This window comes from Haemorhous mexicanus, chromosome 3 (genome assembly GCF_027477595.1).
Source record: "Haemorhous mexicanus isolate bHaeMex1 chromosome 3, bHaeMex1.pri, whole genome shotgun sequence".
In the NCBI taxonomy this organism is placed as follows: Eukaryota; Metazoa; Chordata; class Aves; order Passeriformes; family Fringillidae; genus Haemorhous; species Haemorhous mexicanus.
The window spans coordinates 45,071,662-45,096,492 of NC_082343.1; the positions used below are offsets into that span (position 1 = coordinate 45,071,662).

At 35.2% G+C, this 24,831-nt stretch overlaps 1 protein-coding gene across 2 annotated transcripts in view; it reads right to left on the bottom strand.

Moving 5' to 3' along the window:
* SIPA1L2 (signal induced proliferation associated 1 like 2) overlaps positions 1-24,831 on the bottom strand; it is a 125,877-nt gene that overhangs the window by 42,367 nt on the left and 58,679 nt on the right. For both annotated transcript variants that reach the window (XM_059841605.1, XM_059841604.1), the window contains exons 4-9: positions 22,745-22,878; positions 21,179-21,367; positions 16,203-16,377; positions 12,373-12,476; positions 5,983-6,140; positions 3,865-4,441 (exon numbers count right to left, since the gene is read on the bottom strand). In XM_059841605.1, coding sequence (XP_059697588.1) covers positions 3,865-4,441; positions 5,983-6,140; positions 12,373-12,476; positions 16,203-16,377; positions 21,179-21,367; positions 22,745-22,878 — 1,337 coding nt within the window. The remainder of the gene's footprint in view (positions 1-3,864; positions 4,442-5,982; positions 6,141-12,372; positions 12,477-16,202; positions 16,378-21,178; positions 21,368-22,744; positions 22,879-24,831) is intronic.

Sequence of the window (24,831 nt, forward strand, 5' to 3'; positions counted from 1 at the left end):
GTCTCATTTCTATATGCCGTGAAACAAGTTCCCAACAGTTTTGCCATGTAAATCATAATCATACAACAGCCTCTAAGCTGGGATACTGCATCACACTCAGAACACAAAATTCTAGCCTGCATTACAAGGAAGTTTGAGAGTTACCCCAGCCTTGCCTTTTGTCAGTGTTACAAAACCAGTATGTTTTTAGCTTCACTAGCTCAATTAGAACAAAAACTTTACTGCTATGAAACATTATCAAAGATCTCCCATAAACATTCCACCAAGGCAAATACCTGCCTTTTACAGATGCATATGTTACAATACAGATCAAGGCTACATTATGAGCAGTTCCACAAACGTGTTCTTGCTGTTTATGGCTGGGTTTAGTGTGCATCACTAAAATAGACAGGAGGTTAGTGTTTACTATCAGCTGCCCAGGATAGATCTCTGCAAAGGTTATTTTATGGCCTGAGTTTAATTCAGGAGGCTATTTTAGAAAAGTCACTCTTGCTCTCCATTACCTGCTTGAGCTAGAATCCAAGCAGGCTAGCTCACTAGTTTGTTGTGTGTTTGCCACAGGAGAATGGCCCAACCTGAATCAGTGTGCATGAGAAGGGGGTGGGACTGTACAGTTCATGAGATTTGGTACCTTAGTAAGTTTCAAAGCACTATTTTCTTTATGGAATATTTCGACATGGATATCTGTCACTCAGCAGAAAAAATTAGAACTTACACACATGAGAACAAAGTGCCACAAACCCATGAGTTATTTTAACTTTGCTTATGTGGTGTATGTTCATGCTTTTAACCTGTGAGGTAAATAAATACAATCAGCCCTCATTCATTAAGGGATAATCTTCTGGGAACTGTGAAATATTGGAGATACCGCCAAGGATCAGATATTCTGAGAATTATTTCTTGGAAATTTTGATTCCTAATCTTTTGAGTCACTTCTGAAGATGTAGGTTTCAAAGTTAAAATGTGAAAGTCATTATTGAGATGTTGAAAATGCACACAGGAGTCTTTGTTTACAAAGTCAGGTTCTGAGTTTTCATAAAAAAAACAAAACAGCTATTTCCTTTGTCATTTTTCAACTCTGAGGTTTCCGTGTAGTTTAGAAATTTTCCTTTTAAAACAGAACTTTCTATTGTGCTTAAAACTCTGCATATAGTATTAGAACTACATAGCATACTGGAAACTTTAACATACTGTTAACCTAGCTCTCTTACAACTACATTTCAGTAAGAAAGAAAGCTTCCATAATTTGTGAACTAGATAAGTGAAAATGAATTTTTCAGCTCTTCGTCAGCTACACTTCCATCACAAGTTTTGAAAATATACATTTAGTCATGCACTGAAAAAAAGAACATGCTATTACAGTCAGGAGCCCAGCTGAGGGATGGAATTTTATCCTTATTAAGCTACATAATATTCTTTTTTGGGGGTTGACACCTCTTTTTCATTATGCCACAATTATAGACTACTGCAAAATGAATGCACCAGCCAAAGTATATGGATTTCTCCAACTCAGAGCACTCAAAATCTCTTCTTCAAATTAGTTAAATATTCAAAAGTTAAAAGGTAAGAAAGCTAAAGGTTCCTGCCAAAGATTCATCTATTCCCAATGGGAAGTATTCCAGGAGATCTAGTCCTCCCCAAGTGTATATTCCCTAAAAGGTAACACTGCATATTACATAGAAATGTCACATTAAACACAGTGCTGCTCCACTTCAAAGCACAGCATTCTGCTGACTTGGTTGCAGCTTCACTATCTTGTGGCCACAAATGAAATAAGAGCTGGCTTCTCTGAAAGCCTTTAAAACAGATAAAGTTAAAAGACAGAGATCCTGTAAGTGCCATGAAAAAGATGAAAAGGGTTTTCTTTAATATACAGGATGCTAAGGAAATTTGTTCAACTCAGATTCTAATCTAAAAATTCATTCAGTGTTTCCATTTAATCTTTTATCACCCTGCCATTCTCTGTTACCCTCAAATCCACTGCTTTTCCTGCCTCCCAACACAACCCTCCAAGTCAATCTATAGCTTGCTGCTCTTTCTACTCTAACTAGATACTCTCCCCCACAAATACAAATTTGTCTAGACTGACAAGTCACAGCTCTTTTTTCAGTCCTAGACTGATTGTTTTAGTTCAAACTAAAATCATGATCTCAGCTAGCTTTTTACACCTTTTCTTAATCTGGGTATTCAGATAGGTGTCCTTTTTACCTGCATGATTTAAGTCCAGGCAATAAAGTCTAGTTATTTTTTTGGCAATCTCATTTAGCAATTGCAATGTTCTAGTCACTAATTCTAAGAAATGCTTTAACTCATGACTGAAAAGGGTTAACCATCTGGTCATTGAAGATTGATATTACATCACAATTTGAGCTTTCATGTTTAGCATCTGCTGGCACATATGGCTGTTAACCTCAGCTGTATTCTGAGTCATTTGAAACGTTTTTAAAGTTTGCATATGAAGTGTGGCATCAGAGTTTTAAATACTTTTTAGTGATTCTAATGGTTCTACACCAAACGTATTTAAGGACTGCAGAAAGCATTCAAAGTGATAAAACAACCAGGAAATAACATCAGTAGGCAGCTTTCAAAAGAGAGGAAGATGCAGGGGAAAATGACAAAAAGATGAGGCAAGAAACACAGACAAAAAATGTTTTAAAACAAGTAATGACAGTTACCTATTTTAATTATGAAAGTTGGATAGGTAGTGGGGAAAGAAAAGGCAGGCAGAGTTCATGGGAACAGATACTTGAAGTTAATATTCAGGTAAACTTACTAATAGCTGATGCTAAATTTGAGGCTTAAAACCAATTTGTCATTATTTAACCCCGTATCTGGCCATAACAAAGAGGAAGTAGTAAAGTAAACATAGACAAACATTTCATTTTGTGATTTTAATTACCAAATCTTAAAGATATGTCTTCAGGAACATGGGTAATTTCCAGGTTTTGCAAAACCCAGTAAGTGAAAAATAGCAAAAAAATATTTGTCACTCATGACAGCAGAGGTTTTCACTAGAACTTTAAATCTTGTTTTTCATTTGTGTTAAGAAACTTGTATTGCTCAGTTAACAAGACCTAATGGGAGCACTATTTTCTAGAAGGGAAATACCTGTCTCAGGAAAGTGAAACTGAAGACCTCAATTGAAGAGGATAAAATAATAGTGGCAAGAAGAGTTTAAAGACTCTTGAAACAGTAATTGCACGTTGGAAGAAAGTTATTATTTAGAGCATGATATTAAGCAGTGCTAAATGAGACTGCAGTACTAGAGAGGCCCTAAATCCGACTATTCCAGTGTGAAAACTGTAAGCAGACTGAAGTCTTTTCAGTGCTGAGTCTTCAGTGTCTGAAAAACTTTATCTCCAGTCAGCTGTTAAAAGTGGCATTAATTGGTGTAGTTTTCTTTACTTCCTGCCCTTTCTCAGCACAGAGGAACAAATCAGCAGAACCAGTTACATAAAATTTTATGATAATATTCTCATGGGTTATTACAAAAAGTATATTTTCCATACTAAGATTTTACATATTTTTTTAATTAATCATACTTCTACCTACAAGGGAATGATTTGAGAACAGGCTATGGTAAGAGGTGACAAAAGCTTTTCAGTCCTGATTTCAACACTGGAACCATCCATGGCCTTGGGAAAGTCATCAGATTAATGGTATTTGAAACCTTACCCCTGAAAAACAGGTTGATAACATTTATCTCACATGCTGTTGTGAAGATTACTATTTGTAATGCTCTCTGAAGACCAAAATCACTCCTGAACTATAAACACGGAACATTTTTAATTATATCTCAGAGGAGATGTGGACAAATAACTGTTCATTAAAAAAGTGGAATTCCAGTTTAGAAACTGTACTTACTTCAAGTCTTTGAACAATTTCTCTGATGTCTTCAGTACAATTATCTGCTGCAGACAGAAGAATACATTCTCCTCTTTCATAAAATATTTTGATGCTCATTAATCCAGATGTCCATCCAATAACATCTCTACAGGAGCAGTTAAACACAACATTTTTTGATTCCTTTTCAATCAACATGATAAACTCATTGGAGATTCCGAGGAGACATTCAATGTCAGCAGACTGGCCAAAATCTCGGGCAATCACATTCCACATAATCGCTCCAACGCTGAATAGATGTGCATCTTTCCTTGGTTTCACTTTTTCCTTCTTTTTTGCCCCTAAAGTAATAAAGCTGAACTTGGCTGAAGTATCCACTGTAGCTGTGGTAACAAAGTTTTCTGCCAGATCTTTCAAGTATTCTTGACGTGTCCTTGTGGCCATGGCTCGAAATTTTTCCGATTTATGTGCTGCATTTTCAGCATTAATAACTTTGGCTAAAAGGAAGTCCCTAAAGACTGCAGACTTGGGGAAAGTTACTCCTTTGGGAATGGGTGGACCAAATGAGGGAACATCTTTTGATCGTGAAACACCAACACTGGAAATAGAAAAAAAAAAAAAAAAAAGCAACCAACAAAATGATTAATTCCCTAAAAAAAAAAAATCAGATGATAAGCAGAACTGTGATCTCTGCAATCCATTTACACAATTAAGTACAGCTTTGACATGCCAATTTGCAGACATTTCAGTCACATCAAAGAAAACTGATTGTCTGTTTTAGAATGGCTTTCTTCTTTTAAATATATAAAGGACATTACGGAGGTACCTTGCTAAACCAAAAAATATCAAAGATAACTTATTAGGGTGTCAATGTCTCCTTTCCTGAATGTAATAAATATTAAAATGAATTGCCAGAAATAAATGAGAGAAGTATTTTTTAAAATTATTTTCATGTAAATCTATCATTTCAGCTGTCACTCAGTTGCATCATCTTAAAGCTAAGCAATTTAAAAATAGAAACAGAAAATAATTTTTATCCTCAGATCATCTCCTACAATGAAGTGTGAATTCAATGAAAAAATATTGGTGTCAAATGTGACTATAATGGAGACTCTCCACCTGTTTAAGATGCCTACTCTATGCTCATAAAATTGGAAAACACAATTCTTGATCTAGACAGTTCACATCCAAATGTAAGAAAACCAGGAATATTTCCTAATTGATACAATTAAACCTCTAATTGATTGACACAAACATAATAGACTTCCACTGAAAAATAATTTCAAAATACTGCACATAGTAGGTACAACTGCTATTTGCTTGACTGAAATTTGGGAAGACAGACAGAGTATAATAGTAAGGAAAATATAACTTAGGAAATGTCATGTATTAATCAACACAAAATAGTTACTGAAATGAAATCAAGTCCTAAAAGATAGTTTAAGTTCTAGTAGACTGCTAAAAGACAGTAATATGACCCACCCTCATGATGTATTTTAATTTTAAAACAAAATGAATAAATAACATCTATAAATATACCTCTGTAATTATACTTCATGTCTTTATCACTACTTGCACAATTACCAATCAATTCACAAATGTGAACTGGTTGCCTTGCTAAAATTGCTTACCTTGCTAAAATTCATGATGCAGTGACTTAAATGTGAGAGTTAAAATCATCTGAAATTTATGATTTTTTTCCATTCTCCAAAAGTCTTTGTTTATGTGCTTAAAGGTTATGACTCATCATACTGTCATACTCAGGGATTCATACAGGTTAAAATACCTTCTGAAATACTTTAAAACACTTTCTTTAAAAAAGGAAACATGCAATACTAATTCTATATTAATTTCTATTGGTGTGTCTGCAAATCTTATTTTCACTAACTTGTTATATCCCCACTCTGTGGCCATAAATCAGCAACATGGAGTTCTGCACATACCCCTCTGAGTCTACAAACTGTGCTCCATAACTCTAGATGTGTGCAAGGGAGACACTGGGGTTTCAAATTCACAGGAGGTGCAGCAGAAATGTTAAAATTGAGCACATAATATCTATAAGAAATACAAAACATCTAGAAAACACAGTTGCATTGCAGTCTTAGTTACAGACTTATATAGTTATAAGGCTCTACTCACCTGTAACACACATTTTCAGTGCATGGATTATGCACTTTGACAATGACAAATACATGTTGAAAGTGGGAACGAATATTTTTTGGAGTAAAAGGAAGTGCTCCTGGCTCTTGGAAGACAATGGTAACTATGTCATTTCCTATATGCCTTTTCCTTAGCAGCTAGACAAGAAACATGCATTGGAAAATTAGTTATTAAAAAATAAATAAGTAAAATCATAAATTCATCGTCTTCAGAAAAAAAAACTGAACAAGCCAAACCAATACAAATAAAGCATAATTTTTCAGAAATAACTTTTACTGCATCATGGAGAACAACCTGTAAAGGATCTCAGAACTGCAAAAATATAGGGAAAGGAAATTAGGCTAAGTTCACAAAAATACTAGTGAATTTTCTCACATCCCCACACTAGTTCTCCATAGTTTCTGCTAATTTATATTTTATTCTATGAGAAAAAATGTGTTTCTCTTATTCTTACTAATGCATCACTTCAGTAATAAAAAAGTGTTGCATCACTTGACATTTCTCACTCTCCAGAAGACTGTGCATCCATTCCTTCTTTACAGTTTAATATTTGTCTCTACATTAAAAATACAATATTGCATCTATGTCTCAATAAAACTTTCTTTTCCATGTCACAATACCATTAAATATTGTCCTTAATATTATGATCTTAATTAAAAAAAAAAAAAAAATCATGAACTTCCACCACAAATGCTAACAACTGCATACTTGAGGAGCCAAGACTCACGGAGAAACAATAGCTATTAGGAACTCTTTAATTATTTTTTTTTTCTTGTAATCGGTATTTTGTATCATCAAAATATATTTAAGGACTAATTTAAAGTTCTAAATCATTGTTAGGCTAAAATTTAGTAAAAATTACAAAACGTATCCAGCAATAAGGGACTACTACTCTTTCTCCCCAAAAAAACCCAACAAAATGACACAGTAAAATGATGCGCACTTTCTTCATGGAAGAATATTCTAACTTTCAAATTTTGGATATTAACAAACAAAAAAAGCAGTCTACTAGGTGCTACATTTAAAATATTTATCCAAAGTCTGCCAAGGTCTTGCATTGTCAACTAATAGCATAAAGACACTTACAGCTGTACCTTAGCTCATGTGTGACCAAAAAAGATTTAAGAATAAATTTACTTGGAAACTTAATGACAGAGCAAGTAAAAATTTCTCTATGAAGGTGATTTCATGGGAAAGAATCTTTCTAATAAGAGTATTTTGTTGCATTTTTCCAGTTCCACTAAAAGTTAGTATTTCAGCTACCAACAACAAAAAGCAAAGTTGCACATGCTAAAGCCTAGAATCCGTAAGTGTGTTTCATTATAACCCTTAAAATAACCTAAAGGATGATATTCTGAAGGTGGTCAGAAGGGCCAAAGTCACAATTTTAAAGCACTAAGTACATCTATATTATTTTAAACATAATCAAAATCCCAACTACAGATAAAGAAATAATTTCACTTCTTATGAAATTTGAAAACAGACATAGGAACAGAAAACCGTATTTGGTAAGTAGTGTGGCTCAGTCAAGTTCTTAGGTTTTTTAAGACTAAAATGGTAGTAACTGCTTATTTGAGCCATTTAAGATGCACAGACTGTTGCATACAGAAGTACACTTGAAGGAACTGATCATAGAACTAAGTGTGTCAGATATACTTTAATTTGCTCATCTAGTGGGCCACACAATTAGATCATAGTAGGGCAGCACAAGTTAATGTTTAGAAGCTATTACTATCACACAGGTTAGAATTTACAACTCAGTTAAATTTGTAAGCAACCTTCCAATTATGAGGTACAAGGTGATTCATTTCTGCCCTTGTTGTACCACTAAGTACCCAATTACTTGTTCTTGCTACAGTGGTTCATGCCTATACATTTCCATTGAGTAATTACAAAAATGAAAATGCAATCCTCTTTAAAGGTATATTTATTTTTCTAGATAATCAGTGCTTTCAAGAATATTTTCTGCTTTTGTTGACCCCTTTAGGAGGTTCTGCTTGCCATCATACATAGCATAAGCAAGAAGAGCATTCACTTAATTGAAGGTAAGTTTTAGAAACATTTGAAATTTTACTAGCTAAGACTTTTTAAAAGTATGACAGTTCCCATATCCCACCACTAGGATATTTTTCAAGAGTGGAAACTTCTACAAGACACTTAGAAAAAAGAAATAGGAAGACAGGTCATTATTTTTAAGAACCTTACCAAGACTGTAGAGATCTTAGTGACTTCTTCAGTTTAAAATAAAACCAGTGTAACACTTATAAATAGTTGTCATGCATAAGTGGTCAGTCAACTTCAGCACAATGCAAAAGGCAAAGCACAGTTGTGGCTATGCACAGAGGATCATAATGCAAAGAACTTCTAAAGTGAGGAGAATTAAACTGGGGTGATCTGGAACATGGAAAGAAGTGCTCTGGATAGGATAAAGGAACAGGAAAAGAATAAAGTATTGAATGGAGAAGAAGGAGGGAACACATACCTCTCTGGGAAATGGGAGATAAGGACAGCATACTGAAAATGAAAAAGGAATTGAAGGAAACCAGAACTCAGCAAAATTATCTATAAAAACCCCTTTTCTAGTTTCCATTCTATAGCCTAGATTTTTCCCCCAACTTTTGCTTCCTAGGTTGTTTGGGTGGTCTTTTCAGGTTCTCAGTTTCCCCTTCCTCTCCCATTTTGAGGTCTGCTCAGGTTTGGGGGTTTTTGGATGCGGAAAAACTATTTTTTTTTTTTTTATCTGCCTTTCTAACATACTCTAAAGAATCTCATGCCAGTGTTGAGCATTGATCTTGACAGGAACTCTCAACTGGGTGCAGAGATTACAGAGAATTATTCGCAGAAAGGAGGCGTCATTGTCATGTTAGAATTTGAAAGTAAACCCAATCAAGTATGATAGGCAGCCAAAAGGAAACCAGTGAAGCGTTATGTAAGAATACAAGACACACAAAGGGGACTCCAGTCAGGAAAATATGTTAGAAAAGCAGAATCCATTAGATTAAAATTATTTGCCCTAAATGATAGTTATTACAACTATTTTCAGATTTAAGTGACTCAATTCTTTTATTTCAGATATGCATCTCTGAAGGAAAAATCTGTCTTAAAACTTAGCATATTAACAGCTTGTGCTCAGCCTTAAAAATCTACCTGCTTCAGTAGGATTAATTGCTTTGTCAAACCACAAAACAACAAGGAATTCTTGTTGAAATAGCAGTGAAATGTGCTCTTCATTCAATTAAATTATGAAGTGTTAAGAGTCAAGTAAGAAAATCTCCAAACTTATTTTAGTACATTTCTAAAATAAGTGGTTTCAAAAGTTTTATTTTCAATTTGGTTTCTTAGCCAGTACCAAACCCAGAAATGAATGGTAAAAGCTGTTTCAACAGCTCTGATCAACTGAGTTTGGCAAAACCACAGGTCTTGTTAACCAAATTTAACAGTAGTTAAATGCAACAAGCTTATTTCATTATTGCATATCTGTTTCAATGTCAAGTTTTCATAAAATCAGGTGAAAACTCACTATTTGAACAGATTTGGATTAATCAGGTCTGACCACGTGAACACAAGCAGATTGCAAATGTGCAAGTGGGAAACTTGCAAGGGAATGATTTGGAAAGGGACAATGCAAAGGTAAAGTTTAAAGGGGAAAGCCTTGAACTGCTTAGGAGAAAAGGCCAGTAAAGGAAAAGGAACTGGCCATACCAGGGCTGGTTGTCTTCTCCATCCTAGGGAAGGAGCAGCTGACTATGTTGCAGCCAAAATAAAAATTACCTTGCTCTTTGGATCTCCTGCTGGTTCTAAAACTAGAGGGATGTCCTGATCAGGGACCAAGCAGGGCGTAGTTATATCCTGGAAGAAGCAACAAACAGTTCTGGTGCAGCCTAGTTTGGGCTCACAGGTATTTGGAGCACAAGCAATGCTCAGTGCTTGCTCACTGAAGGTCACCGTCGTGGATTAGGAGTGACTGAACACCTTGCCCAGTCATTACCAAACAAAGGACATGGGAAAAGGATGCAGCAACCTCAGCCAGTACATTCAGAATATTCCAGCAGAAAATAACTATTGAATGGGGGGCTTCGTTCCTAACATAACCTAACAGGAAATTTACTGTGGTCTCTAACCTCCCCTTACTTGGGTATGCAGTGAGGAAACCCTGAAGAGACTTCATTATGTATTTTAGAACTAAACAGTAGGAGAAAAAAAATAAACAGTTATTATAAATCTGTTTTGCACATTAAGGCTGGCTAAATTCTAGTAATTTGGGTGCACTTGTCACATTTCATTAAGACAGTGTACATGCTGTGCAAACACTGATAGATCTCATCACCTGAAAAATAATGTGGTGGGTCTTCAGATAGGCATACTGCTTGAACTTGGAAAACTGCCACATTATTTTGATCCCAAGAAAACCATGAATAACAATACAGTGCTTCTGCTAAATATCGAACCTTTTAAAGGGACAATGATGAGAGCTTACTAAAACACTGTGGAAAGGAGAGCTTGTTGCTAGGGAAAACCATGGAGTTAAAATTGAAAGATTTTTCTGTACACAAGAATCAGCACCTGACAATAAAGAAAGACACATAAGGAAATCATAAGAATGAAAGGAAGGCACAGGAAGAAGTGAAAGGACAGTAACAGGGGGTGGCTGAGCAACACAGCAGTGAAGCCGACAGACAAACAGCAAAAAACTATGAAAATAAGTGGATCATGGCAAGAGGATTATCCTGTTCTCACAAACAAGGAAAATTCACGAAAGACAACAAAAGTACTAAACTCCAAGTAAGGCCATATTTACTGTCAGTGCCTGTATTTGCTATGAAAATATAAATTTTATTCTTTTAAGGCAAGCTCATTCAGTGTACTATATCATCTTAGTAGGGTACAGTTTTTCCTATTTACATGCATTGCCAAAGATCGTTAGACTGATTACAGAGAGAACAACTCCTAGTGCATTTACTAGATTAATCCTGTTTTGTAATAAGATGCAACTGAAAGTTTAGAGAAGCAGAACAATCTGAAATCAGTGATGAAGATCCAATCCCTTGATTACTAGCTATGTCACAGGTGAGTGTCTGAAGAACATTCTGTCTCCTGAATGCCACACATTTTAGGAAGTGAGTCATCTAAACTTTGTGCTATTCATGTGGTGAAAAGTTTGTCTTTTGATTCCTAATTTAGTTTCTTTAAACCACATCTAAATACTAAATGTAACGCCTTAACTGTTCACTTGAAACAGCTTTTCAAACCGTTCAGAGCTTTTTGCACTGATTATTTAAAACACATGACATGATTTACTTTCTTCCATTGTTATTTTTATTTATCTCTTCTGAAGAATTTCAGTACTTTTTTTTTTTTTTTGCTACCTTGACACATCTCTTTATGCTCACACAAGACCTGTTAATAGGATAGACATGAAAGACACAACTCCCATATGGTTCAACAATCAATCAGTAAGCATCTTTTGTGAGCTGTTCAAAACCAAAGTGAGATAGCATTCTTATTTCATGACAACCTTCCACAATGGCTGGGATGACTGTAACTTGCATGGCAAGGCGAGAATATTCCAAAACTAACTACATAAATCAACACTTACTTCTGCATACCTGGAAGAACACAGAGTAGTAGCACAGAAAGTTACAAACTACCATCAGCCTGATCTATGAGCAATTCTAGTGCTTTTCTTTTAGGCATTAATACTGATATATTATACCAAATGTGCTTGTACATTTTAATTAAGTCACAAGAAATATCTTAGACAGGCAAGACAGAGTAACCTTACTGGTGCACCGCACACCTTGGATGCTGTGCTGGTTTTTAGCCATCCTTAATGCTTTGAAGGCATTCTGAATTATTATATAAGCAAAGGGAATTCTCTAGGAATGAGACAAATACACTGCAATTTTCTGTTTTCACAGACACTTTGAAGGATACAATTTAAAACTATTACTACGCTCACACATTAATAAACATTTCAAGATCTGTAATACAAGGATTAAGTGGAATAGTTTTAAAAGTCTTATTACATGCATATTTTAACCATAAGACTATTTTCAAGATTCATTCCATTCAATGTTTAAAACATAGATAAGATGTGAATGCAGTCCAAACTGAAAATAACATATTCACCAGAGGCAATATTGCCTTTTAGTAATATAATGAAATAAGGTACATGGGCTAAGTTTCTGAATTATACAGAATAAAAATCTTACAAGATTTCTAGCATCTTACAGTATTTCAAAAAAATAAATAATTGAGTCATACTTCTTTTAAAACAATTCTGTTTTCAACCAATACTATTAAAAAATCCCAACACTCAATGTCAAACATTTATAATGTAAAATACAATAAAAAGCTAAAGAGACATACCTGTTGCCTGTTACTGGGCATGTACGGAAGCATTGTTGATACATGAAACATTAATTCATAATCTTTATAGGTAGTATAGAGAGAATGAGTTCCTGTTGAATCAGCTGAAAATTAATTTAATCACAAGAAGGTCAGTAAATTAGAACATTCATACACCTTTTTAGGACAGCACTCTGCATGCTGTGATTTAAATCTATTTAAACAACTTCTATATTTTTTACAATTGAACAAAACCAGTTTCCATCAGCTAAAAATCTAGTCTTTATTTCTGTATTATGACATAGAGGGGTCCTGCAGAAAAAAACACAAAGAGTTTGCTTTCTCTGAGATCTGAATAAACTAATTTTAAATATAGTGGCATATCACGATAAAAACAAAACACTACACTACTTCAGTGTGTTTTCTGTAACAGGTATTTTCGTTATTTAAACAATAATAAAGACAATTGACTAAACCCATACTTTACCAAAAGTGAACTGGCTATTTCAAACCTAACATTAAGACACATGTTGCAGATCAGGCATTTTTAAAACATAAAACATGTGCGTAATACACATATTTGAAAATTATTTGAATAAGTTTAACATATTATTTGACTTAACACTTTCTTTTATTTAGAAAGTTTATTAATAGTTAGCATTTTGTGATGTTTACAGTAAATGAGTTTTATACTGCAGTCAAAAGTTAATCCTTTTTATTCTTATTCTTCAATTTGTACAGACTATTTAGGTAAGTACAATGAACTTTAAAAAAGTTTAAGGTTTAACTCTGTTGAACACAACTGAAGACAACTGCCAATTTTTCTTGTCTTTTTCCATGTTCACTTTTTTTTTAACATAAATTTATGTTATCTATAGCAATAAATATTCTCCAGTACATTCTATAACACGCTGTTTAAGGTTTTGGAGTTGTGATTGGTTTTGAAGAGTAGAACTATATTCCAAAAATAAATCAATTAGCCATGTTAGTTCTCCAGTTAAAAGTATATAAAAGTATATAAACATACACATCTTTATCTGCAGCCCTAATCTAAATATATTTGTGTGTATACAATTAGGAGTGCATTCATATGTGAATGTGCTGGGTGTATCAGTCATGTCTATATGATAATTACATTAACTTCATTTATTAAACACAGATTACAGTTGCATAAGAAATAAAAAGCATAATTTCAACTGAAGTTTGTTACTTAAATGTTGCTAAAAGAAGAAAACCTTATTGCACCCTTCTATTTCAAAAACTTAGCTGAAAATCTAATTCCATTATAACCTTTCAGTGGCATTTTAGAGAGACAGTTTTGAAGAGATAGAAAGAGAAAATATGTTCCAACAATAAAACATTTTATCTCCTTTCCAGTAGACTGATTTGCTTTAAAACATATACTAAACAACTTATATAGTATTGAACTGGTAAAGTTTCATTTAATTTTCTTATTTCTTTATCTTGGGGTTTGGAACTGCATGCCACTAAAACTGCACTAAAGAAGGGCAGAAGAGAATTTATAGTTAATACATTCCATATGTTCTGAACATTTGCACTGGGTCTGGCTAGGATGCAGCTATAATTCTTGGTGGCAGCCCACATGGTTTGAGCTGTGTGCTGTCTGTGTGATCAAGGCAGTGCTGGTAACACACCAATGATTCAGCTGTGCCTCACAGTGCCCGCACAGCACCAGCGCCGCTCTGCCCCCACACTGTCCCCTGTCCTCGGAATTGTGCTGGGCTGGCCAAGGGCTTGGGAGAAGACAGTCAATCAAATGTTCCAAAAACATATCCCATGCCCCATGAAGTTATGTTCTGCAGGAAAACTGGAGCAGGATGTTTTTTTCATGGTAGCTGATGCTCAGAGAATGCTTAGGTATCAGTCAGCTAATAGCAGGTGGTGATTGATTGCCTTTGCATCAGTTGTATTGTTGCCCATTGATGCAGTGGGGGCTTGTGCTTTCATTGTTGATTGGGTTTTTTTGTTGTTGTTGTTTGTTTTGGAGTTTTTGTTTGTTTGGGAGGTTTTTTTTGAGGGTGTTTTTTTTTCCTTTCTTCCCTTCACTCATTGAACTCTCTTAATCTCGACTCAAACTGGAGGGTGGGTGAGCACACAAGAGGTGAGGGCTTATTTGCCAGACAGGACAACCCATCACAACATTCTGCTTTCTCTGTTACGTAAGAAATGGGGCAATCACTTATCCAAATATTAAATAAACACTTTTTAAAAATAAATAAATTCTAAAAAGAGAACATTTTAGAGAAAAACCTGACAGCTAGTCAAGCATTTGAGAATATAAAAACTTAATAAATTTCACTCCTCCAAGAACTAAGCAAGACTTCTTACTGAAACACTGTATCTACCAGAAATATAGCTCCCAGAAACTACTTTATTATACTCCTCTGAACTTGCAGGCAGTCATATAAGTCTAAATATGATACACAGTAATACTTATTGCATTGTTAAGTATAACAAAAATGTGATACTTAAATGTGATACTAATGTGATACATTAAGCGATACTTAATGTACTTTACATTTACTATAATACTAAAGACTGTAACTCTTTGAATTCTTAATTCCATTTTGTCTGTTGCAAAGTATGAGACACACTATGACAGGACAATATAGTTAATGGCACACAGACTTTGTAAAACATTAAAGTCACATTACTGACTGATACGTACACAATGCTGATCAGCAATGTAAGTTCATACTGAAGCACAGCAAATACAGAAACTGAATTTGCTGACAGACCAGCACTTGTTTTCATATGTACAACTTACTAGATGACATTCAGTCACATTCTGATTGGGGAAAAAAAAAGAAAACCCAAACATCCCTTACTCCTTTCCATTTTTCATCCCTGTTTATCACTTTATTCCAGAAGTCTGACATCCACAGCATGTTAATACATATTTCTATAAATTAATTTGAAAAATGATTTTTTATTATTCTGTACTGATGTAGGATTCAATACTCTCTAAAAAGCTCAAACTATTAAAGGGAAACAAGCATGGATTTCAGCAAAAAGGCAATAACATTATTGGAAATAAATGTGGCGCTTACCCTAGATTGACACTATGTTAAAATGAAGTAGATGAGTAACTAGATATCCTTAGATCACAGCTCATATGATCACCTGTCAAAATCCTGCTAAAACATTATTAAACTAAGAATGAATTTAAGTTAAATTTAAGGGCAGTGAAAACAGTGCTGATAAAGAAGTGTCTTAACATATCATTGACTTCTTTATTAACAGCAATACTTCAGTTCCTATTTTGCTACAAATTCCAAACAATTTGTACAATTACATTTTTATACTACTGCACTTAGGGAACTGGAAAGACCTGGGGAAATGGCAGGACTAACAGAGTACTGAGGTAGATTGAAAATTATCAGCTGACAAATGAGGACATACTTACTGTGCATGCGTGAGAAACCAGGAAACTTGACTGCTTGTGTGTGTTGGGTAAAAGTAAGCATGTATGTTTTGCTGAAATAAGGGCAACTACTCCATATTTTGAAATATGTATATTTTATTGCCTTTGAAAGAATAGGATGCTAAAGTGTACCTGGGGAAATATTACTCACGTAGTATGATTTTAACTAAATGAAAACAAATGAAAAAAACTGCTTTCATTTTCAGTTCTACTACTGCCACAGAAAAAGTAAAATGACCGTTCAGAAAAGGTTTGATACATATTCTTACCATATGCTTCATCTTCCTCATTTACCATATAATCCTACTTTTCAAAACCCAAAGTCAAGAGCAGGAAAAGATAACATAACTTACAGAAGATCAACTGGATTTTTACCCTTTGTCCCATAGCTTGAAACATAACTTACTTTTATTATCTAGCTGAGCCCTGTATTTACTGAATCCTTTTAGCCGTACTCTCTGGCCCAGTAGATCAAGGAACTCTTCAAAAGCTGGTCCTGCCATCTCATTGTTATACATTTCTTCTTCTGTGCTTTGGCCTGCTTTGCAGTAAAGGATACCAATCTTATGTTGAAAACTCAGCTGAAATTAAAAATTAAATAAAAAAAGAAAAGGAAAATTTACAGAAGCAAAGGAAAGTCAATACTAGAATAAATATTAACAATTAAAATATTACACTGTTATTAGCCCTGACAGAAGGCATCTGAAAATGAAAAAAATAAGTGTTCTGATTTGGGAAATTAAACCACCACAGGACAAAAACAAAAAAGGAAAAAATCCACAAAAAACACCATCCAACTCATGAAAGATAACTGGATTGGCACTATTCAAACACAGATAAAAGCAGTACAAAGACTTTTTACTTTGTTATCTATAAAAGCACACTCTACTTCATGCTACGGTATGAAAAATTTAATTGGCAATATTTGTGTATTGGTCTTTTTTCTCAGCTTAAAAAGAAGGTGAGTTTATCGTCCCTCATTTTTACCCTTTAAAGTTCACTGCACTTCAGTTAAAACAGGCCCTCAGAACAGTCATTTCTATTATATGTCATCTTTTGCCTTCCTCCTAAAATCACACTGTTAAAAACTATTTGCCATTTTTAAAAGTATACTTATAACAAGAAATCAGATTGCAGTCAAATAGTTTTGCTAAAGAGATTCTCGGTTATGGAACATTACACAAATAAATCACATCTATTAAAAAAAAAAGTACAAAAACTATAAAACATCAGGCATAAAGATAGATCATTACTTCTTGAGCAGACTGTTTTCCTCTCAGCTTTTATGCACACTTAAGCTGACAAAGATGAAACTCCACATGGATGGATTAGTCCTATTATTCTCAACCAACACCTTCCAGAGCTTCACAAACTGACAGAGACCATCAGTCACACCCAATTCCCTTCAGGCTCTTATCTATATTCATGACTCAAATCAACTCTCCAGCTGTAGACCTCTCTTAATCAAACTTCAGGATTACTGTCCAAAATGCCTGTTATGCAAAGGCTGGATGTGTTTCTGTTAGAGCAAAGGTGACAACAACAGCCTGCTTCCCCTTAGTCCTAAGGGGATAAAGGCTTTGTGTAGGGGTGAGCCCTTGGGGAACCTGCTCTGGCAGAATGTCCTTGACCAGAGAGCAGCTAGGAGCAAAGGACAAGAATAAGGAATAAGGTTTCACCTGACAGGAGAGTCAGAAGCCATAAGTTTGATGTGGCATGGGATGGATGACCATCTGAGATAAAAGGATATTCTGGGTTATGGATATACTCTAGGAGCTGCCTGAGTCAGACCCATGAAACCTGGAGCTACTGGTTCACTCCTGTCATTTCCTTTTGACTGGCATTAGGTGCTATCCCTATCCAAAGTGCTTCCTTGATTCCCATTTTAAAGAGAGTTAGGTAATTAACAAAAGGTTCCAGATTGCACAGGTGACTATTTTATTCAGCAGAAAGTTAGCATGAACAATTCATGAAGGAAACTGCAAAATAACTGGTCAAACAAACATTAGATATCAAGAAGCAGAGCTCTTACTTCACACATCCCAGAAGACTTTAAATGATGGTGACCACACTGTCACCTCTATACCAGCCCTGTGTCCAATAGTTTAACTTAAACCACAGGGGATTTAAGTTGATTTCCTTGACTTCACACTAGAATTGACAAGTAAAGTTAAATGCAAAATTGAGCCACCAAAAACAGATACAAGAACTAAGAGTAAAAAGGCACCTGGGCAAAATATTTGGTCTAGTCACACTTTTCCATTCTGCGGATGCCAGTCATTTCTGCATTTGTTCATGAATATCAATAATATTCCAAACAGGAGTGAAGTATATGCCTATCTTAAAGAACAATCCAATATCTCACAGTTTAAACATTGAGCCAAGAGACAGAGAAAATGAGGATCTGAGACTCACCAGCTCAAGATATGAACTAATCCTGGGATTTGACTTTGTGGACAGACAAGCACTGTGAACACTATACAATTCTGAACAAAGCCAATACTATAAAAAAACACTATAGCTAAACAAGCTGCAAGCTCATCTGCAGTAATCTGCACCTCCTGCCCCTGTGCTAGTGCCCTTCACAACTATGAAATTAGAAAACCTGAGTAAAAGAATTCTCAGCCAAGATCATGGTGGCTGTGCAGAAGCAGAGATCAAGGTACATTTAGAATGTCAGTGCCTAAAAGGGGAATAACTCAACGAGCTTTGGCAGGATCTTCTTATGTCATACATTTAACTGACATGAAGAACTATCAGAATATCTAAAACTGATAAGATTGCCAGTTTTGAAACAGTACCACATGCTTATTCAAGTTTTTTAAAGTAAATAATTGCAGATGTGGTTCTGATTTCATTATTTCCAATTCACAAATTTTACATTTAGTTATATTTTACACTGAGACAATTTAATAACATGAAACCACAAAAAAACCTGCTAAACCCATTTAGCTACTTGGGTATGTGTCATGTATTGAAGGTGCAGAGCAGTCCTTTGGGACTCAAAATGATTGTGTTCCTGTCAGGATCACTCACTACTGAATCTTGGCATCCTGTCAATCTTTTGCACAGATTATTTAGCAGGTAACAACAACTTGTTGACTTCCATCATGTGAAGATTTTAGATTCTTTTCTATCAAGGAACATCAAGAGATTAGACACACAATTGCCACTAAATGTCACTGCAACCAATCTTAATTTCTTTGGTCTTTTTTAAACTTCATCCTATAGCTTAGCAAGAAGTGAACATCCCTAGAGCGAAGTTAGGGGAACCAAAAAGCACATACAATAAACAACCATTAGCAGAAATTTGAAAGGGAAACTAGGGGGAAGTTGGAGAAAGCTTAAAAAAACAACAGTAGCAGATAAAATGTTGACTTTTCTTGCAAATATACAGCTGAATTTAATCATGAGCATCATATGGCAGAACAAATAGGGAAAAGGCAATTTCTTAAAGTATTCAAATTAGGTCAACCATCCAATTTACAACTGGTTTCTACTGCCATTTTCAGAGACAAAATTTAGCCACATGTTTCCTTCATAATCCATATTAAATTTTACAGAAAAATTATCAAACAGGTAGAGAATGAAATCAAAGCACCAAGGTAGTCTTCAGTTGGCTATGGAAATATGCAAACATTTAATACTCCATTAAACAAAATTCATATCACTCTGGTGACAGTACAAATCTTCCAGATCATAATTCATCTTTTTAAATTCATGATATTTCCACCAGTCATCACCTTCACTTGCCAAGCATAACTCTTTTTGTATTTACTTGATTAATAAACTGAATGCATTAAGTACCTAAGAGGATTAAAACCAAAAATGGATCTCATGTCTCATGCCAGTTCTTTGCACAGCTCTCTGTCTATGTTCAAGTAATTACCTTGTAGTAAGTGGTACATAAGATATATTAATATTACATTTTGTCAGCTGACAGCCCATTTAATAATAGGACTGAATTTTAGAACTGATCACACAAAATAAAAGGAAGTGCTATATACTGCTGTTTCTCCAAATGAGGAGATGATTATTAAAGAATCACTTTGGTCCGTTCAATGGACAATCTCCATTTCCAGTTTTTGGGAAATAGTGAGTTTGACGAATATTCAGATCAGATCAAACACAGTCATACTCTATACTGCCTTGAACATACTGCCCCTCTGAAGTGAATTTTATTTACTAGACTAACCTAAACTCACTCTGAAGCTCAAACAGCAGAGAGCAAGAACACATCAGGAACTCTTGGATTCAGAATTCAGTGCCTCTGATTTCCCTGTGTTGCTTTACCAGAAAAACTGACAAACGCAGAAGAAAAGAACAACATTCAGCAAAATCAGCACCATCCTCAGACAAAAATGTGAACAAAAGCACTAAAATTAGCTTAAGTAAAAAGTACTAAAGATAGCTTCCATCCAAAAAAAGCCAATTCTGTTCCTCTGACTACACATGCTTTGTTCTGAGCAATTGTTACAGGCACATGGAATTCTGGTAGACACCATTAGTGATTAGATACAATCACTACATTCAAAACTGAGTCAGCAACAAAAATTAACTACAGCACCATCATAGTCAACTGATTCAATCATCGGATTGGACTTCAACCGATAGATACTTTCACCTAGAAAGCAAAATCTCCAATTTAAATGAACATTTTTTAAAAACCATCACAAGCCTGTCCTTTACAAAATATTGAGAAACCATACATTTCACTACTAGCTTTGAACGAAGCAGATTCACTTTTATTGAACCTAATAGCCCTCACCATTTTCTCTCAAAATTTAAGCCAGTCAAATATTTTATTGTCATGCATTTAATTCAGTAGTCTGAACCACAATTTCAGTTCTATAAATACAGAAGTATTCTATCCTAGTAAGAATACAGCAAATTCAGAAAATAAAAATACATATCATAAAATGGTAAAAACTAAAATGGTAAAAAATTGTAAAAAATAATCATAAATTTTAGATGCAGAGACTTAAGACACAACATGCTTTGCCTCCTTACCCACACACAATACTAATAGTGTTAGATGTATTTTCATGTGCGTTCAACATTTGTACATATTCAAGTGCAAATACAGATTGTGAAAATCTCTTCTTACTGACGTAAAACTTAATAATCTTTCACTCAGCCATTGAAAGACAATCTCCATAGACCAATATTTATTTCCTTCAGCTGAAATGTATTTTAAGAAGTATTTGCTTAGAAAAACAAACATCATTTTGTCAGTGAAAAATAGGTAAGTTTCTCTAAAACCAAGAAACAGAAAGGTTTGCATTATGGATCCATGTTAATTAGCACTGTCTGCAAAACATTTTTTTTTTTGTTTATTTATCAAAGGAATAGTCTTTAAAAAGAAGTCCATGTGCTACATACCCCTTGTTCATCCAGTTTAAGCAGCTGCTCAGGTACTTTGGGTGAGCTGGAAGCCTGTCTAAGGCACTGTATGCCCAGCTCTGGTATTACATACTCCAGCACCTCTTTGAGAGGCAGACCTCTTGCTGTGCCATGACGAGCAGTGGATGGTATAGCATCTTCTAAAATTGCTCCTCTAAGTGTAGTAAGCTGCAGTAAAGATACAACACACAAAACATTTTTAGCTCTAATACTCTAAACCCTAGAGATAAAAAGTTCAGGGTTTAGGAAAAGCATGGAAAAAAAAGAAATGGAAAGAAAAACATCCTCATTTTATTTTTTGTATCTAGTAAAAAAATTATTAAATAACTTTATAAGAGCAGATAAGCTTTCAATTTCTAAGTGACATATACATTTTTTGCTTAAAGAAATTAATGAAGCATGTTAACAATTTATTACAATTGCTAAGAATATTCCTTTTCTCAGGGAGGGGAAAGTACTAAAGACACCAGTAAACTAAAACCAGTTTATTCTGCCATACTACCCAAGCAAACACAGTAGTCAAGTGTGAGGCTGGACACATGAGCTAAGCTACAGCCAATCACAACTTTACTTAAGCCATTCACCTTATTTTATCCATGCTGTTCTATCTTCATTGGATTTTACAAAAAGAGAGTAATTTCCTAGAACTGGGTCACCTGGATCACCTTTCTACACATAGATACATACATGGACACTCCATTTTTGGCTATAAAAAAACTAATCTGAAAACAAAAATTATATCTACATCTATATCTGTTTTTGCACCTGTTTGCAAAAGCACAAGAGCCCAGTGATATCAGGACATCTAGCTAGCACTTCTCTATATCCTAGGCAAAATAAAAATCAATAGTCCTAAGGATTCCAAAAATTTACAGTAGTTTGCTGCAATAATAACATTGTGTGTTTTTATACAAATCTAACGTAGTTGCTGTGATAAAGAAATCATTTAGCAAAAGATATTAAATTGCTTGAAAAAGGAGTTATGAGACTTCACACACAACAACCACAAGCAAATTCTTCTTTCAAATAAGACCATTGTTTTATAAATATAGTAATCCTCTTTCTGCAAATCATCCATATAGAAGTACATAGAAACATGTCACAAAAAAGCTTCTAAGAAAGTATTTTGAAACAAAATGAAAAAATACAAATAAGTTATTATACTAGTTTTCCTATTTTACAGCTCCCTTTATCCCTACCTTTCTTAATCTTTGATTTCTGTCATTAGAAACATAACATCAAGCAGCCTGATCCACACTTATCTTTAGCTGTGTTAACATCTGTTCCCTTGCTTGCACCTTGCAGTTCTCTTCAGCCAACTTACCTCCTTTTGGGTGCTCAGCCAAAAAGACAAAAAGTTTATGCGGTACAGAAAAGGAAACCTTGGTTCAGGAGCCACTACATTTACTACTGGTACAGGAAACATCCTTTCCCATTAAAATATTTACTTTCAAAGTTAGTAATGTACCCCCAGACAAAAAACTAGTATCCTAAGCTCTAAGTCAACTTTTCCATTACTTTGCAGAATTATGGAATGAACATTACCTCACTTGTCCTGAAAACTATACGATAGTTGAACTGAGATCCTTCTTTCTCCTTAGCATCTTCAACCTTTTCCCTCCGGATGCTGACTGCTACAGGTCCAAGATTTTCATCTATTCCAAAGTAGTTCTGATGCTCTTTTACACAGGAATGAATGAAGAGATAAGAGTAAAGTATGAATCCCTTAGTTAATTTTCATAAAATCTCAAAAAAAATTTCTGCAGCAAGAAAAAGAGATTATTTTTAATTGAACTATGAGGTCTGTGAATACACTCCTGGTGATCTTCTGAATTGTACAATAAGAACATAAATCACAAATGCTACTTTTGATGAGCAAAATGGTCACTCATATCACATAAATTACTGCAACTGCTGCTGCTATGAAATATTTTCCCCCTTTTTTACTACCAAATTAATCTTTTTGTTTCATGCTGTAGGAAACTAGTTTGGAGAAACTGTATCTACATATAATCTTGAATAAAAACTAGGAGTCTTCAAACAAGTAAGGTTTATTCTTATTCTTATTTACAACTTTACATTCTAAGTAGCAACTCAGTCTCCACAAGGGAGAACTGAGTCTAGTAACCCTTCAGTGTTTGATGAATAGTTAAATGCATCCTTGAGGCAACTGGTCCAGTCTGGGAGAGTAAAGCACTATGAGCTGAAGAGAAAGATCACATCAGAGACCATTTAAGGAGACCAGAAACACTCAAATCCATGTAACCAATCAGGATCTATGCTGAGGCTCCTTCTTACCACCTTTGAAAGGTCATAGTGAGTAGTTACAGTCACCTTTAAAAAAGAGCAAGAGGGTCTGGGAAGACATAGAACAGCCACAATAAATTTAGTTCCCAGGGAGATTAAGGAACAAATTCTCACGGAAGACATTTCCAGGCACATGAAGGACAAAAAGATACTTGGAAACAGCCTGCAGAGATTTAAAAAATGCAAATCATGCATGACCAATCCAGTTGTTTTCTGCAGTGATGTGACTGGCTTTATGGATGAGGAAGGAGCAATGAATGTCACCCACTTGTGCTTTAGCAATGCTTTTCACACAGTCTCCCATAGTATATCTGTGTAGCTGAAATGAAAAGACATGCTCTGGACATGCAATTTATAAGGGGGGCAGAAACCAGCTGGACAGTTGACCTTAAAGGACTGTGGTCAGCAATACAAATTGCAATTAGTGGCCAGTTATTAAAATGTTTATCAGAATTTGATGGTGGAGGTGTTATTGTTTAATAGAGTTTTACATTATCTATATGATGGAATGGAGTTCATCCTCAGCAAGCTGCTGTCCCTGACCAAACTCTAAAAGAAGAGTTCATGTATTGGAGGTTAGGACTGCAGATGGGTGCAACAGATGAAGGGGAATAACCAGCAGGCTTTTAACAAATCAGCAATATGTGCACAGGTCAGACATGGAAATGCATAATCCTTGGAGCTCTAACAAAAGTAGGCAAGGGCAAAGCCACACAAGTAGAGTCCTACAGCTGTAGGGTGTCTGTGCTTCACTTCCCACTCTCCTCTTCCCCTGGAGGCAGCTACTGCTGAGCTGTGACAGCTGAGCTGCATGTGAGGCAACTCTTAAACCACTTGAAGTTTTCAACCTGACATTTTAAAACAAACTCTCATTTTGACAATCCAAGAAAATGGATTGATAAAGCCTTATGAAGACCAACACACAAATGCATGTGGAACAGAACAAGCTCATACAACAGGCTGGAAACCCACTGCCTCACGAGCCTCCCTGTGGAAGAGGACTGGGGACCCTGTGAGCACAGGCTGCAGCAGCCAGCAGGACGTCCCAGCAGGGATGGAAGGCAACCACGCTCTGGACAAGACCATTGCAGCAGCTCAGGAGAACATTATGCCTTTCTGTTTGGCACTTTGGAGGGCACATGAGAAGCAGTGTCCAGTTTTGGACAGAGTGGGACAAGGCCAACAGACAACTATAAAGACAATCAGAGGGCTGGAGAATATAACAGATGAGGAAAGGCTAAAAGAAATGGGCTCGTGCAGCTGAAGAAGAACATATTAATATGAGAAATAACTGCTTGATCCCACAGTTGGGAATTTGTAGAGAA